Source organism: Indicator indicator, chromosome 3, assembly GCF_027791375.1.
Source record: "Indicator indicator isolate 239-I01 chromosome 3, UM_Iind_1.1, whole genome shotgun sequence".
NCBI lineage: Eukaryota > Metazoa > Chordata > Aves > Piciformes > Indicatoridae > Indicator > Indicator indicator.
This window is the reverse complement of record NC_072012.1, coordinates 21,287,119-21,302,503: the sequence shown is the minus strand read 5'-3', so window position 1 is coordinate 21,302,503 and position 15,385 is coordinate 21,287,119. Positions and strand designations below refer to the sequence as shown.

Genomic DNA, 15,385 nt, shown 5'->3' with positions numbered 1-15,385 from the left:
ACTCACTTGGATCAAAATTTGACAAAGATTGCAGCTGCTAAGTATATTACCACGAGATGTAGGTAGTGGCTTTTAGTCAGTCTGTAAAAATAACCCCCCCCCCCCCGCCATCCCCAGCACCAATGCAACTTTTTCTTCTGGCAGAAAAGGATAAAGAGGGAACTGACGTCTCTTGGAATATATAAACACTCCCTCAGAGTTTAGAGGCTATGTGCTTGGTGGGGAGATTTAGCTGCTTGTCTTTTTGTAACTTGATACAAGTCATGTGTTAAGTCCTTGTGTGTTCAGCTGAAAAGTCACTTGCCCTTATTCAAGGTGAGTCATACGATACAACATTTAAAATCAGAGAGTTTTCCTCAGAAATACTTTTAAAATAAGTTGATGGAAAGCTTTTGAAAATATTTGTAATATAAAATAAAATTGCAGAATTTTGCAAATCTGTTCACAAGGAACAGTGACATTTTGCATGTAAAGTGCTTCATTACTATGTTAAGCAATGGTATCTTTTAATGTTTAGTATTATTTGCTTTCCTAATCGCATTCTGTCTTTTGATATTTAATATTTTTGAAACTACAGTACTGGAGTCATGAGTTTCTAAGCAATTCATCTTTAAAAAGTGGTATTTATTACATTTATATTGCAGATAAAAAACTATAATTTTAATGTATGTCAAAAAAGTTTTTAAGAGAAGCAGAAATAGCCTCTTCCTTGCAAATGTATGTCTTAATAATTTCTGGGTTTTAATCTCACCATCTATCCTTGGAGAAGCTGGAATTATGTTTAAAGAAACACACTGGGTTTGGGTCGAAACTTTCAACAGGAATTTTTAAAACTTATTCTGATTTTCATTGTACACCCTTCTTCTTCATCTAATTTCTCTCATTTGGGGCAATAAATCTGATTCTCAGAACTGAATAAATGTTAAAAATTATTGGTAGAGCTAGAGAAATTATTAAGAAAAACTAGATTTTTTTTTTTTTTTAATAAGAGCTTGCTGTAAATTGACATGTAGAGAAGTATAAGTTAAGGAGAGAAGAAAAAGTTTAATGACATTTTTGGTCTTTCCTCCGATTCAGTTACTTGTAAATTATTTTTTGGGGAGTCTTAATGGACCAATTCCATTGCCAATATTGTATTAATGACATGTGAAACAATGTTAAAAAGAAATGTTAAAAAGAATGGAGTGAATATTCTTATCAACCCTGTAGTCAAATCTAAGTTTAAATGATACCATAGTCTCACAGACAATATCTAATTTTGTTATGCTACTTTCAATTATGCTCAGGGTAATTTTCATTTGAATATGAATTCCCAAGCACATCTTCATTCTCATTGAAAATTTCCCCTTCAGTCTTAATATTTTACATCAGGTAGATGACAATAGCTTGTTGACTTTATGTGAAATTGTGTTCTGCTGTGAGTGCTCTTGTGTTGCAGTTGTGTAATGGATAATTTGAATTGCATAAATGAAGATATGTCTAGACTGCTATTGCATTGTATTTTGTGGGAGAAGGGTGAATATTTTACAGTTTGCAGAAGCTTGAAATAGACACAAGTTATTAGCTGCCAGTTGCTTTCTAGCTCTTTATTGATAGTGCCCATAAGAGACACTTATTCTGCCTATTGGAACATCTTGCAGAAACTTAGATGGAAATGTATCCAGTGGAAGATGTATTTCTGTTGAATTTTATAAGCTTTAGTATGTAAGACAAGAGAAAAGGTCTTAACAATATCTAAAAGCCTTCTTAAAAAAACTTATGGCAGAGATAGATAATTCCCATTTTAAATTTTACGATGTGTATTTTCACACTTAGAAAAAAAAATGCTGGAATGGATACCATTAGGAGAAAAAAAAATCAACTTGAAATATATGCTTTTCACAATTGGTTTTCCTTGAGAATTTCTACTTCTCTTTACATTTTCTATGTGTAACAGCAGTCAGATTTTCGAATCCCCACAACACTTGTTCCATGAGTTGCACAGCTGTATTACTGCATTACCAGACTGAAGATCCTGAGCTGAACATACCTATAAAGATATGGGAGTTGATTCTGTGGTTTTTATTTTAAAGTTCTTCAGGTCTAATGAGTTGAGTTTGCTTTGAATTTTGCCATTAGCCACATTATGCATCCATCCACTATACCAAAGAGCCTTTAATAACTTGATGTTTTTTTTATAATCCAGGCAAGTGATCTTTCAGTTATTTGTGAATAGTGCAACAAGTTGCATTAAAAGTATGGGGAAGTGTTGGCTTTTTTGGTAACATTACTCCCTTGATGAATTTCTGTTAGTGTTCTGTGAAATGCACAAAGCAAGAGAGCTGATAGAGAGGAAGGCAACTAAGGAAACCTGTGGTTCAAATAAGGTGTGCTTCCTGCAATAGAAGAGCCAAGTTTGCATCTATAATGAGAATTTTCCAGTCCCTGGTTTAGCCAAATCTGATTTATTTCATGGTCCTTTGTGTGTATAGGTAAACATTAAAGGGTAAAGTTTTGTTGTGGGAATCACAAGGAATGACTTGGTGACAGATGAATGGACTGGCTGACTGCTATAGGAAAGGTATTTTTCTGAGTTACAGATAGTCTTTTGGTCATTCTGCTTGCAAATGTCCAAGGAGAAATGACTAAAATACCAAACAAGCTCAAATGTACAGAAATATGGCAAGGGAGCCACGAAGTGTTGCTAGTGCAAAAGCAGGCAAAAGGTGGGTTTCCAGGACAGATAAAAGGAGCAATCTGAGCCCAGGTACAGAGAGGACAGGTAGGGCAGGGGAGGATATAACTGTAGCTGTCGAGGTGCCGAAGGCTGGGGTGGAGGTGGGCAGAGAGCTGCGGCAAAGTCCAAGCTGCAACAGTGGTGGCTTCGGAGGTGTGTGTGGGGGGGAAGGCACGAGGGCAGAACTTTGATCTGAAGCAGTAGCAGTGGCAACTTTAGCAGCAACAATCAAACCTTTTCTTTCCCCTCTCCCAGGTTGTAGGTTCAACAGTGTTTTGCACAGTGCAATTTTTTCCATTTTTCTCTAAGCCATACAAGCAAAGCAGAAAGTTTCTTTTCATAGACTTCTCTTCTCCAGACATTAGCTTCCCCATTTTGTGCTCGCCAAAAAAAAAAAAAAAAAAAAAAAAATTATAACTTCCTTTTATAATTGCCCCAACTGCTCACCTCTGACTTTTTTCTTCTTTCTTCTTCTTTTTTCCAGAGTTTTGACCTTCCTTTCAGGTCCTGCTTGTAAATTTCATCTGGACTTTTAACCTTCCTTTCAGGTCCTGCTCTGACTTCTTTCTGTTGTTTCTTCTTCTACTTTCTTCTCTCTCTCTCTTTTTTCTTTTCTTTCTTTCTTTTTATTTCTTTTCTTTTTCCCAGAGGTGCATTTCATCTGGGATTTTAATCTTCCTTTCAGGTCCTGCTTGTAAATTTCATCCGGACTTGTAACCTTCCTTTCAGGTCCTGCTAAGCTAAGTTGGGGACCATCAGCAGACACTCTTCCGTGAAAATTATTCCCTTGAGAACCCCACAAAGTTCATGTCAGGACTGCCATTACTGATGGGGGCAAGCACACATCTCCACAGGCTGCATGAGGCCCAGTTGTTTCCAAATGAAGACACATTAGGGGTCAGGGTCACCATTTATAACTGTATCAGTTGGGGTCACTAATTATAATTGTAGCAGTCGGGGTCACCAATTATAATTGTAGCTGTTGTGTTATTCTCATAGGCTGTGTGTTATGGTGTTTCCAGGTGAAGACAAGATGAGAAGACTCTTATTGTGAAAGGCAAAAGCATTTATTGCCTAAGCAACTAAGCAAAGTACTAAGCACAAGCAAATGCAAAGCAAGAGCTTAAGCATAAGCCAAAGTCAAAAGCCTACTACTCTGTTACATAGTCAACTTACATACTTTTCTAATACAGAGCTGCCACATCCCAGTTGGCTATCCTTCCACTGACATGGGTCCAAGCAAAACATGCAATAGGTTTATACTGACAAACAAGCTTCTCAATGTATCCAGTCAACTTCTGCCTAGTCTTTCTCTTCAGTTACAAGATGTTTACATTCTTTCCAACTCAAAGACAAAACATAGCCTTCTCAAAAGTTGTTCGAAGGTTCGCTATCTTCCTACAGGAGGCCACATCATTAGCCTGCTGACCTTGGTACCTTATATGTCAGTGTGTGCTGTAGGAGTCCTTTTCTTAATTAACATGTGATATTCCTACACTTGCTTTGCTATTTAGTAATCCATGAAGACTTCTTAGCCTTTTAATCCTCATGAACAAACTGGGAATTCAGGTTGAGTTGCTCTTCTGCTCCATGTTTGTGCTTTCCTTTGCTCTCTGTGTTTGGCCCTGAATGTGTAATTAACTCTGCAGCTAATAACTGCTTTAAAATTGATGTAGTGATGATTACAAAATGGTAACAAACAGGAATTGGTAAGAATAAAAAGTCTATGGTCAATGACATCAATAATAGAGATCAGCAGATTTTCTGTTAGTTGGAGGTCTAAAGAAAATAACAAACATCCACATTCTGTGGATGTGATTAATTCCTGAGCAAGAATAAATTGCAAATAATGCAGGCTTTTGTCTCAGTTATTCATAAACAGTAAGAAATTGGAAAAATAACTCTGGGAGCTTTTATGATATCTCTTAGCACTGGTATCATTCTGATTTTCTACAACACTTTTCACTAGGGGCCAGATCTTAAGATACATTAGCACTTATTACCAGCAACTCTTGTTTTCCAATGAGTAATTGCAGACATGTTTTTCTTTTTCTGTGACTGAATGCTCTTGAAATATAAGGTGTTATATCAAAGATCAAAATCTAGACTCACTTTAAGAAGTCTGCCTTTCTGTAAGACAATTGTGATTGATAAAACTAGGTGATGGCAAGGATGCAGCTCTAACAGGAAAATCCAGTCATGCCTTTTTCATGAAGTTCTGAAACAAAATGTTATTCCATCAGTAGTAATCTGTGGACTGACAGAGATCTGGAAAGACAAGATTCTTATAGATGCCTTGCATTAAAGGTTCCATTCCTGCCGAAGTGCTGATGGACCTTGAAGATCTCCTTATTGGCATACTGCAGAAACAGCCTGGTTAGATCACACCAGTGGTGTAAACTCTGGGTTTTCCTGAAGTGGGAGCCATAGGCATTGCAGGCTGTGGCAAAAGCAGGGTCTGTAGCCTTGTCCTTACAGTAATTTGAGAGAGTGTGCTTTCCTTAGGCAAAGTTGCAGCTGAATAATCATTATGTCAGTTTGTCCTAATGCAACAGAACCAACCTCCTCCCCCAAACAAACCCAAACCACAAATGACTAATGAAAGAACTTACCAGTCTTTGAAAGAATTGGAATATTGATAATGTTACGTAACTAGCTTCCCAGTTTTGGCACTGGTTTTGACTTGCTATCTTCCTACCCGTTTCACCTCATGTACTTTGTACTTTGAGCTTTGGAATATAATTTTTGTTCACTCCCTCCTTATATTAGCAGCTTCTCTCAGGAAGATAAGTGAGTCTGTTGGGACCAAGAAGTGAGAAGAACCCATCCAGCCATCCAGTAGGGATACTTTTACATTCTCTGCCTACACCCTGACAAAGGAGAGGAATGGCTTGTAACAGAAACTGTGGGCTCCTCAGTGGGGCCATCATCGGTGCTGTGCTGGCTATCTTTGGAGGAATTCTGATACCAGTTGGAGACCACATTATAGGCAAAGCTATAGAAAAGGTAATTTTAAATTGTTTTACTTTTCCCACAACCTGTGTTGTTTGTGATTATTGAACAATCATTATTTCCAGATCTTGTGTTCTGTTTCTACTTTATTTCCTCTTTTTTTTTTTTTTTTTGGCAATAGATATTGAAGCAATATTTATTTAATGTATTAATTATATTGCTGTGCTTACTTGCTTATTCTCATTCTTCACATGAGAAACCAAAATATTGTTTTCAAGATGTTTTCATTCATGTTCTTTAGAAGCAAATATTTTCCTCATTATTTTATTTATGACTATTTCTTATTTCTTTGGTTTTTCCCCATGATGATCCACACAGGTTTTTTTCCTGCACTTTTTTCTTATTTTGCTAGTCACTCCATGCACTTATATTTATGTACTGCAAATAGTATAACCAAACTTCTAATGCAAGGTTTGTTCTAATTCTACATTTGCATGCATTCAGCTCACATTTTGTTACTATATGATCCAAGTCAGTGTGCTCCACAATACTACAGGATCTGATCATCTGCATCTCCTTGACTCAAGGAATGTGCAGAATAATAGATCTGAAGAGACTTTTTTGTGGGTTTGTTCAGTTTTGGGGTTTTTTTTTTGGTTGATTGTGTTTTTATTACTTTTTATTTAGGTTTGGGTTTGTTTGTTTGTTTGTTTTTAAATATTAGTTTATTTCCTTAAAATACAGTTTTTTCTTTAAAGAAAAATGAAAAATTTATTTTTTTTATCTTTGGTGAAAAGGATGTAGAGATGAGAGTTAAAATCATGGAATAAACTAGAGTGAAAGACCATGGAAGCCCTGAAGTGTCCACCATTGAGACATGGATTCTCCTTGGCATCACTGCATCCAAGGTGGACTCTGCAGTTAAAAATCTAGAAACCTTAAGGTCTTTGGCTGATGGTTAGTTCTACTAATGGTGTACTGTAGCACTGAAGACTGCTGTAGAAGTCAGTCATGGAGGTGAATGGTTCAACTGTCCATTGAGGTTCCCCCTAACATCACTTTTAACTAAATAAAAGTGGCTTCCACACAACATTTTAATTTTGTCAGCTAATTTGTATTGTATTTTTTTCAGGAGATTTTCAAATTTATAGAGAACAAAAAAAATAATTATCACTAGATAATATCTCACCCCCCCCTTGAAATGTTTTAAAAGACAGTAATACTCTGTATTTGAAAATAACTTTAATTGATTTACATACTGAAGAAATAGCAAGTTTGTTAGAAAGCACATAGATTTGTAACTCTGTATGTCCTTGCATTAAATATTTACCAGGAGTTAATCCAGGGTGTTCTCTCGTTGAAGAATTTTTCAAAGCAAATTACATATATTAGCAGTGTTATGTTAACTTGTAATAATGAACCAGTTATACAGCATGATTTGCAAATATCTACAGATGAAATCATACCTGTGTGAGCTCTTAGTGGTAGAGTATTAGACTGAGTAATATTCAACCTCTTTATAATTTTCTGCATTGTGATCGTGTTTCACATGTTTGTACCTATTTGGAGGTAGCTTGTTTAATGTATATAAAAAGGATAGTTCATACCAGTATTCACACAAAACATAAAGGGCTAAATTTGTAGAGTCTATATGGATAATTTTTTTTTCTGAAGCACAAGTCATATTTGATAATTTTTTTTATTTATCGTGTGGACTAGTTAGTGAGACCATGAAAATCATAATTTCTTCTCAGAAAAGATACACCAAGATGCAATAGCTGAAATGCGTCATCAGTTCAGCAGACATTCAAGAAGGACTTAAATCTAACTAATTCTGATTTACCTGTGTTGATGAAAGGGCTAGGAAGGAAAAAAAAAGTTCTTCACTGCAGTTGTATTTAAAATAAATGTAGAGCTGACTGCAGAGGAAGCAGGCCTGCTGAGCAGAGCATACTGAAAATACTTTTTCTGTCTCCCTGAAATGTTTCACTTTTGAAAATATCAATTAAGAAAATATTTGGTAGAAACAAATCCAGTTCAATGACGTTTTATTTGCAATTTCTCAAGATAAGAAACTTTAGGACAGGAATAAACCTAACAAGCAAGATGTTCCCTCAAATATGGCCTGTAAGCATTTCTGTTTCCATTGGGAGTCATATAAGGCAAAGCTTGAACTTAGATCCTCATCTGCTGGGTGAAAACAAATTTCAAAATTATATATTCTTAATGATAGGGAAAAACCATTTCAAAAGCAAAATCATGTCTGAAATTCTACCCATCCAAAGCTCAAAAAAGACAGCTGGTTGTTTTTCCTCCTATCCTATCTCAGAGTAAATCCAAGTTCTTTGAACAAACTGACAGCAGCACAGTAAGACCAAATTTATGTTTCTAGGGGAAATGAATTTTGCTGTAAAATGTTATCTCTGGATTAGAGAAACAAATGTTGGATAATTTTTTTCTCCCAAATAGATTTTTTTCTAATGTTCTAGGAGACTTCATACTATAACAAGAGAAATTGTCATAAATTCTCTTGTAATCAAGATTTAGTCAAATCACATTATTATCAAGTTACTCTCAAGCAGGTCCTGTTGAGCCTCTCAGCATGTCCCAATAAATACAGACAATTTTAGTTTCAAAAATCAATATAATCAGTAGTAGGGAACCACCTGAGCATGATTCTCCCTTAAGTACACATCTTTGCAGTTTACCAAACCCTACCAGCCTCATTTATTTTTTATTGCAATCATTGAGAGATTAACCTGAGTAAACACTGCAGGACGTATCTTGCTGGAAGGCGTACTGTTGTTGCAGCAAAAAGAAAGTGCACATAGACAGTGTCTATCTCAGATGTCCTAACAGGGACTTTCAGTGTATCATCTGTTATCTCCTATCAGGAAGGAGCTGTTCTCCACAAATGAACAGTCCGTGGGTGCACAACCCAAACAAAGTCCACGGAACATGCGATGCCAAGATGTTACCTCTTTATGGGTTCCAGTTTACTGACATACTTCATACGTTGTTTCAACACAAAACACATTGCCATCTTCTCTCACCCTAGACTGCTCTACTTGTGTCTGAGATCTTTTTGAGATAATCTCTTTTTACCCCTGTCTCCAGCAGGTTTCAAAAATTTCAACATTACATATGTTTTCTGAAGTTTTTTCAAAGGCACTTTAAATCATAGAACCCTAGAATAGCTCAGGTTGGAAGGGACCTTAGAGATCATCTACTCCAATCCCCCTGCTATGGACAGGGATGCCTCTCAAGTAGACTCAGCTGGCTCAAGTTCTCATCCAACCTGGCCTTGAACACCCCCAGGGAGGGGAGACATCCACAGCCTGCCTGGGCAGCCTAATTCCAGAGTCTCACAAGCCTCATACTGAAGAACTTCTTCCTAAGATCCAGTCTAAATCTACTCTCCCTGCAGCTAGATGCCCTTATGAAGAGTCCCTCTTCAGCCTTCCTGTGAGATCCCTTCAGGTATTGGAAAGCAGCTCTAAGGTGCCCCTAGGGTCTTCTCTTGTCTGGGCTGAACAACGCCGGCTCCCTCAGCCTATCCTCATAGCAGAGGTTTCCCTTAAAGAGCTGACTCAGAATGACACCAGAAACAGCATCTAATCAGGGATCCACTGAATGAGATTAGTACTAAGCTATTTCAGTTCTGATACTGTTCAGGGAGACTAGACTTCCCCCTTAAAAAGTGACTTTGATTTGAATACAAAAGGGCAGAAATCCTAGTTTCCTAATGCACTGAATCTATCTAGGGAGAGATGCATTTCCATTAAAGCCCTAGGGGTTTAGAAAACTATCCTTTATAAATTAGGAGTGAAATACGGAAGTTTTGGACCTCTTTATGAAAACAGTATTTTGTTTAGGACTATAAAAATGTAGCTTTTTAACTGACTAGATGACCTTTGGAGGTCCTTTCCAACCCAAGCTGTTCTATGATTCTTTGATTCTATAACTCCATGTATTTCAATTACATCATTATTATTAAATATTATCTTGTCTAGAATTAATAAAAATAATCAAAAGGCAAGAAGAATTCAAAACAAATCAGAAAGCTGACATCTGATAGTGCTAAAAGACCATATTTTGACATGACTTAATTGCTACTTCTTACCTTTCCTTCCCTTAAAACAATATTATTTATTGAAGCAAAATTCCCATAATGATAAAACTTTTTTTTCCCCTGTTCTTAACTTCTTTTTCCACCTAGGTCTAACCATTCAAACTCACAGGTATCGGATTTATTTGCCAGAAAATTCTTTCTCACTAGTTCTTGTAAGAGCTTTTGCTTTCTACCTGGGCATGTGCCCTCAGGAAGTTATTGGAAGCTGCATAATGTTACTTAGTATATTGAATTAGTGAGAAATTGATAACACAGAATTATGTATGATTCAGTGCTGCACTCATTCTGTAGAGCCCTTGGGGTTAGTTTTTGCTATTTTTAGAAATAAAGGTGTCAATTTTAGGTATTATTATGTTTAATCATCTGCCTCTCTACATATCTGTTATATGTGTTTGGCCAGGTTATACCTCCTCAGCTACTGGAGGCAAAGGAAACACTTGTAATTTAAAATTGTGTTTGTAGCATTCGTATGCCACTTCTTTGTCTAAATTAACGAAGCTAAAGCAATTGCTGGCTCTCAGCAGAACACAAGTGATTTAATCGCACATATTCTGTCATTATCAATTAGAAACTTGATTGGTTTCCATACTTTTCTTATGATCAGAACTGGAAAAAGGCCTAAAAATTTTGATCCAACAAAGGCTGAACAGAAAGGTTAATAATAAGCTAATAATCATCACTTAAGAAGTAATTAATGACTATTTGTACTTTCAGCAGCAAAGTGGAGAAAGATTATTTGCTTTCCAGAACTTAACTTACTCAGTTTTATAGAAAAATATTGTTTGTTTCCGTATGCAGCCAGACACAGAAACTCGTAACAGTTTGTTGCAGTCGAAAGTATTCCTGGCTTCTCTCACTTCCCAGAAAATGGCATCTTTTGGCCATCTGGCCAGATCCCTTTTTTTAAAGACAACAACTTTGTCTTACATTTTGTATTTCTTTGTCATGGTTGAATTTAGCTTAAAACAACAAAACACAGCAAGCTCCTATTGCTGACAGCTCAGCATTTCTTGAATTTATGTGTTGCCAGTTGAGCCATCACAAGCAAGACAAAAACTGTGTCAGAAACAAAAGTTATTAAAGTTCCCATTTATTTCACTCAGTCTGGCAGAGTTAGATCATGACATGAACTCAGATATGTATGAATTACGTATTGTAGATCTACTTTTGCTAACAGTTAACTATTGCATAAGTCTTTCACATTACCAACTGCACATTAGTAGTTTCCCAAATTACCCTACCTTTCATAACATCACAAATTTTGGCTTTGTTGCCAGGGGAATATACGAGTGGCCAGCCATAGAGAGATGCAATATTTAGGGCTGGCATCACCAGTGATCAGACAGTGAAAATCCAAGGACTTGCTGGTGTGAGGATATTAGTTTTATTAAATGAAGACATGGATAAAGACAGAGCTTTATATTTTCTTCCACTTTAACCTGACATTTGTGCTCTTGAAGTGTGTGACAGAGAATTATGCATACCTCCTTTGTGGGAGAAATGTTTTTAACAATAATGGCTGAATGCCACCAAAAATAATGGTCTTACTCCCTTCCTCCCCCTCCCTCTTTTGTTGCTGCTTCCCTTGTTTTAACTCTGATTGTCATCTGATCCTTCCCCCTACCCACATTGCTGAGCCAAGTAGCTCACTGTTAAAAAGGTAACCCAGCTAGGAAAAAAAAAATCTTCCTCCAGTCAGGCAGGCAGAAACCTCTGCCTGAAGAATGAGAGCTGGTAGAAAAGAAAGGAGAGACATGTGGCTCAGTACCAGGAGCTGCAGGAGGCAGCTTGACCTTTTGGATGCATGTTGGCTCAGATGTCCCCTTGAAGCCAAGGGTGTTCACAGTGACATTAGCACAGAATAAATGGTAGGCTGCAAATCCACGGAGTAACTTGTTTTGACCTGATTGTCCCAGGTTCCAGGGACACCTTCATACAAGGCCCAAAGTCGTTTTCTGTGTTGATATGTACTGTAATATGGACATAGTAGTTATTCTATGAAAAATAAAGCAGAGACATGCTACCTCCTTAGGTGGGCAGCACATTTGTTCAAGATTGTTAAGAAAGTACCTGATATAGTACAGTAAGGACCAGTAAAGAAAGTCCATTAAAAGGCTTGTCGCAGCCTACAGTCTCAATTTCTGTGGAAAGTTGGCCTAGCTGTACTAAAAAGCTGGTATGAAGTCCTGCACTCTCAGCTTGCCCTGCAATAGGAAAGGATTACAGCAAATATCCATCCTATGGTAAAAATAAGATCCTTTACATGGAGAAAGCTGTGAGGAAGCATGTTCCTTATGTTCTTCCAAGTGCATACAAAGCCTTAATATGTGATCATTGCAGAAAACATTTTTCAGTATCCAAAACACCTAAAGCTGGAGGCAGGTCGAGGACTATTTCCATCTCTCCTCCCATCCTGGAGAGACATCTTATGGCTCAGGTGCTCTCAGCAAAATTCAGGGGCATGGGAGTGAGCATATCATTCTGTGCTGGTTTAACCCCTATCAAAGGGTGATAAGGGGATGGAGGGATGGATGGAGGGGAAAACTTCTTTTAAGAAGTCAGTAGCACTACTTTAACATTTTTTCTCACAAGGTTGAAACTTCTCTCTTCACCTCTGTATCTGTGTGCTGTTGTGAAAGCTTAATTTGTCCTCTTGACCATAAAGCTGTCAGGAATCCTTAACTTCTTCCCTAGCCCAGCTGCACAGAAACAGGAGGTTGAATGTTGCCACCTGTCCCAGGACCCAGCTGAGTACTGATCACAGACAGGCAGAGCAGACAGAGTTGCACCTTTTTTTTCTGTCAGCCCGCTACTCTCAGATTCTTTGAGCAATTCTCTGTGGAAACTGAAAAGGTGATTTCCAATCAATATAAGCTTTTCTCTCTTCACCATGAAGGTGGAGTCTGTCCATGCTGGATCACAGCCATGATAGAATCTTTAGCCTCCTGTCGTTAGCGGAACTAAGATGAAGAGAATTTTATTTGTTGATCTGAGTCAAAGACCTTGAGCTGATAACATATATGCTGCAGCATTTGCTGCTCTTACATAAATACACATAAATTACAGCAGCAAGCCCAATGCTTTACACCTCCAGCAAGGCATTTGGAATTCTACCATACAAAGAGGCTTTCCACAGACAAAGCTCTGACTGGTTTATGAGCTCTCCAAGACATGAGTTTGGTTTGTTTGTTTGGTTTTGTTTTGTTTTGTTTTGGGTTTGTTTTGTTTGTTTGTGGGGATTTTGGGGGGATATTTTTTTGTATGGTTGGGGTAGGGGGTTTTGTTGTTTCGTTTCATTTTGGTTTTGTGGTATTTGCTAAGCAAACTCTAGAGATGGAAACTTCAGCTAGAAAGAAAATCTAACAATTTGTAATTTAGAATGGCTTTTCTTGCTCTCTGGAGGGATTCCGGTCTTTCTGTTCCTGAGGGGACTCTATGAGCTGTGCAAATGAACTAATGAAATTCTCACCTGTGGAAAAAAAAAAAAAAAAGTGTTGGAGTCAAACTGACTAGATTTTTCTTCCTATGGAAAACTTCTCCAAATTTGTACCACCAAGAGGAAAAACTACATTATCCCAGGGCTATGGGAAAATACATAGAAAGAGGCCTGATATAGACCACGTAAATCAGGCATTTCCCTGACAATACAGGAAACATGCTGTCAAACACTCCTCATTGTACAGGCTCAAGGATTGAATTCACATTTACCATATTATAGCTGAGTACCATAGACATAAAGCTGTTGGCTATTCTAGTGTGATTTCTGGGGTCCTGTCTTCACAGAAAACATCTGGTTGGAAGAGACCTCAAAGATCATCCAGTCCAACCTTCAACCCAGTTTAGGGTCAATCCTAAACCATGTCCCTAAGTGCCAGGTCCACACGCTGCTTAAACACCTCCAGGGACAGTGACTCCACCCCTCCCCTGGGCAGACCATTCCAATGTTTGATAATCCTCTCTGTGAAGAAATACTTCCTAGCATTCAGCCTGAACCTCCCCTGGTGCAGCTTGAAACCATGTCCTCTGGTCCTGTTGCCTGACACCAAGGAGAAGAGGCTGCTCCTCTCCTTGCTCCAATATCCCTTCAGGTAGTCTCAGAGAGTGATGAAGTCTCTCCTCAGCCTCCTCTTCTCCAGACTGAACAACCCCAGCTCCCTCAGCTGCTCCTCATAGGCCATGTGCTCCAGGCCCTTCACCAGCCTCCTTGCCCTTCTCTGGACATGCTCCAGAACCTCAATGTCCTTCTTGTCCTTCTATCCATGTTTCACCCTCATTCCCTAGACCTGGGAAACTTTTGTAACAAAATGTCATAAAAACTAAAGAGATTTCTTAAAGTTTCGATTTTGGTGACAAGAGTTTTCAGGCAAAAAACCCCAGCCCTTCAGGAATGCTGTTTGCTTTCTCTGGTAGCAAAATTACTTATTCCCTGAGTAATGCTCAAATTTAACCCTTCTTTACTTCCCTGAGCTATTTCCAAATGTATGAAGAGTAGCTTATGGATTCTAAAACCTGCTTGGTATTGTTTAGTCCTTCAAAGATCTTCTTTTTACAATTCATCAGTGGATTTGGCAAATATTTTGTAACTGAGGCAATACCTGGGCACAACAGTAGAAAAAATTTGTTAGTGGCTATAGTAACAATAATTTCAGCTTTATTTTAGCACTCACTTGTGATTTCAGGCTTGTCAGGCTGTTTTCAAATGTTTACCAAAACTGTCTGCTGTATGCCTCATATTGATGGGAACGTTGCCTTTTGTTTTAAGTTTAGGAATCTCCTACAATCATCTGGAAAGTAAATGCTGCTTGTGGCTAATTTTTTTTGTGTGGTTAATTTGAGCTTTGTTTTTTGTCCTTTTAGGATGCTGTCATTGTAAATGGTACCACTGCTTATGAAAACTGGATTGTGCCAGGAAGTGCAGTTTACAGGCAGATTTGGATTTTCAATGTGCAAAATCCTTCAGAGGTATTAGAGAGAGGAGCACGTCCAAAGCTTGAACAAAGAGGACCTTACACATACGAGTAAGCAAAGCCCCCTGAATGCGTGACGTGTCATATTAGAAGTTTTGTTTAAGAAGGTTCTGCTGAGATAAGATCTAGTTTTGAAATTCCAGTTTCATATTTTAGTCAGACTTCGGAAAAAAAAAAAAAAGGCTAAATTGCAGCTACACACAGTAATCACAAGGACTTTCTGTATTTTTCTGTTGGAAAAACACCTCTAGAAACAGGTAATGTGGCCTGAAGTGCTTTGCTTTTGTGAAAAATTATTGCTTAATAGCTGTGTGTTTGCCAGAAGTTGACATAGAGGTATGGTTGTATTTGTTGCTGTTCAGTTTCTGCCAGCTTTTTGCATAGACGAAAATATGCCAGGTGCTCTAAACCCTAGATTTTGTCATCCATGTATCACTCATATTTGTTTTAATAATATGTTTGGGTTTTTTTGTTCTTTTATGACTTATTTTTAATCTACAGCTTTTTCTTTTTCATTTTTTTTTCATTTGAATTTCCTTTTTAATTTTTTATTTGAAAAGCATTCCTTTTTCTGAGTACACTAATTAGCACACGGATGCAGCATCCCATTCAGGGAAG

At 37.7% G+C, this 15,385-nt stretch overlaps 1 protein-coding gene across 2 annotated transcripts in view; it reads left to right on the top strand.

The window, feature by feature from the left end:
- Positions 1–204: 204 nt before the first annotated feature.
- The window catches only part of CD36 (CD36 molecule), a 33,957-nt gene continuing 18,776 nt past the window's right edge, over positions 205–15,385 (top strand). Inside the window, exons 1-3 of one of the 2 annotated variants that reach the window (XM_054399957.1) lie at positions 205–315; positions 5,489–5,722; positions 14,658–14,818. In XM_054399957.1, coding sequence (XP_054255932.1) covers positions 5,603–5,722; positions 14,658–14,818 — 281 coding nt within the window. In that variant the 5' untranslated portion in view covers positions 205–315; positions 5,489–5,602. Of the gene's footprint in view, positions 316–5,485; positions 5,723–14,657; positions 14,819–15,385 lie in introns of both variants that reach the window. The other variant, XM_054399956.1, reaches the window with a different exon arrangement.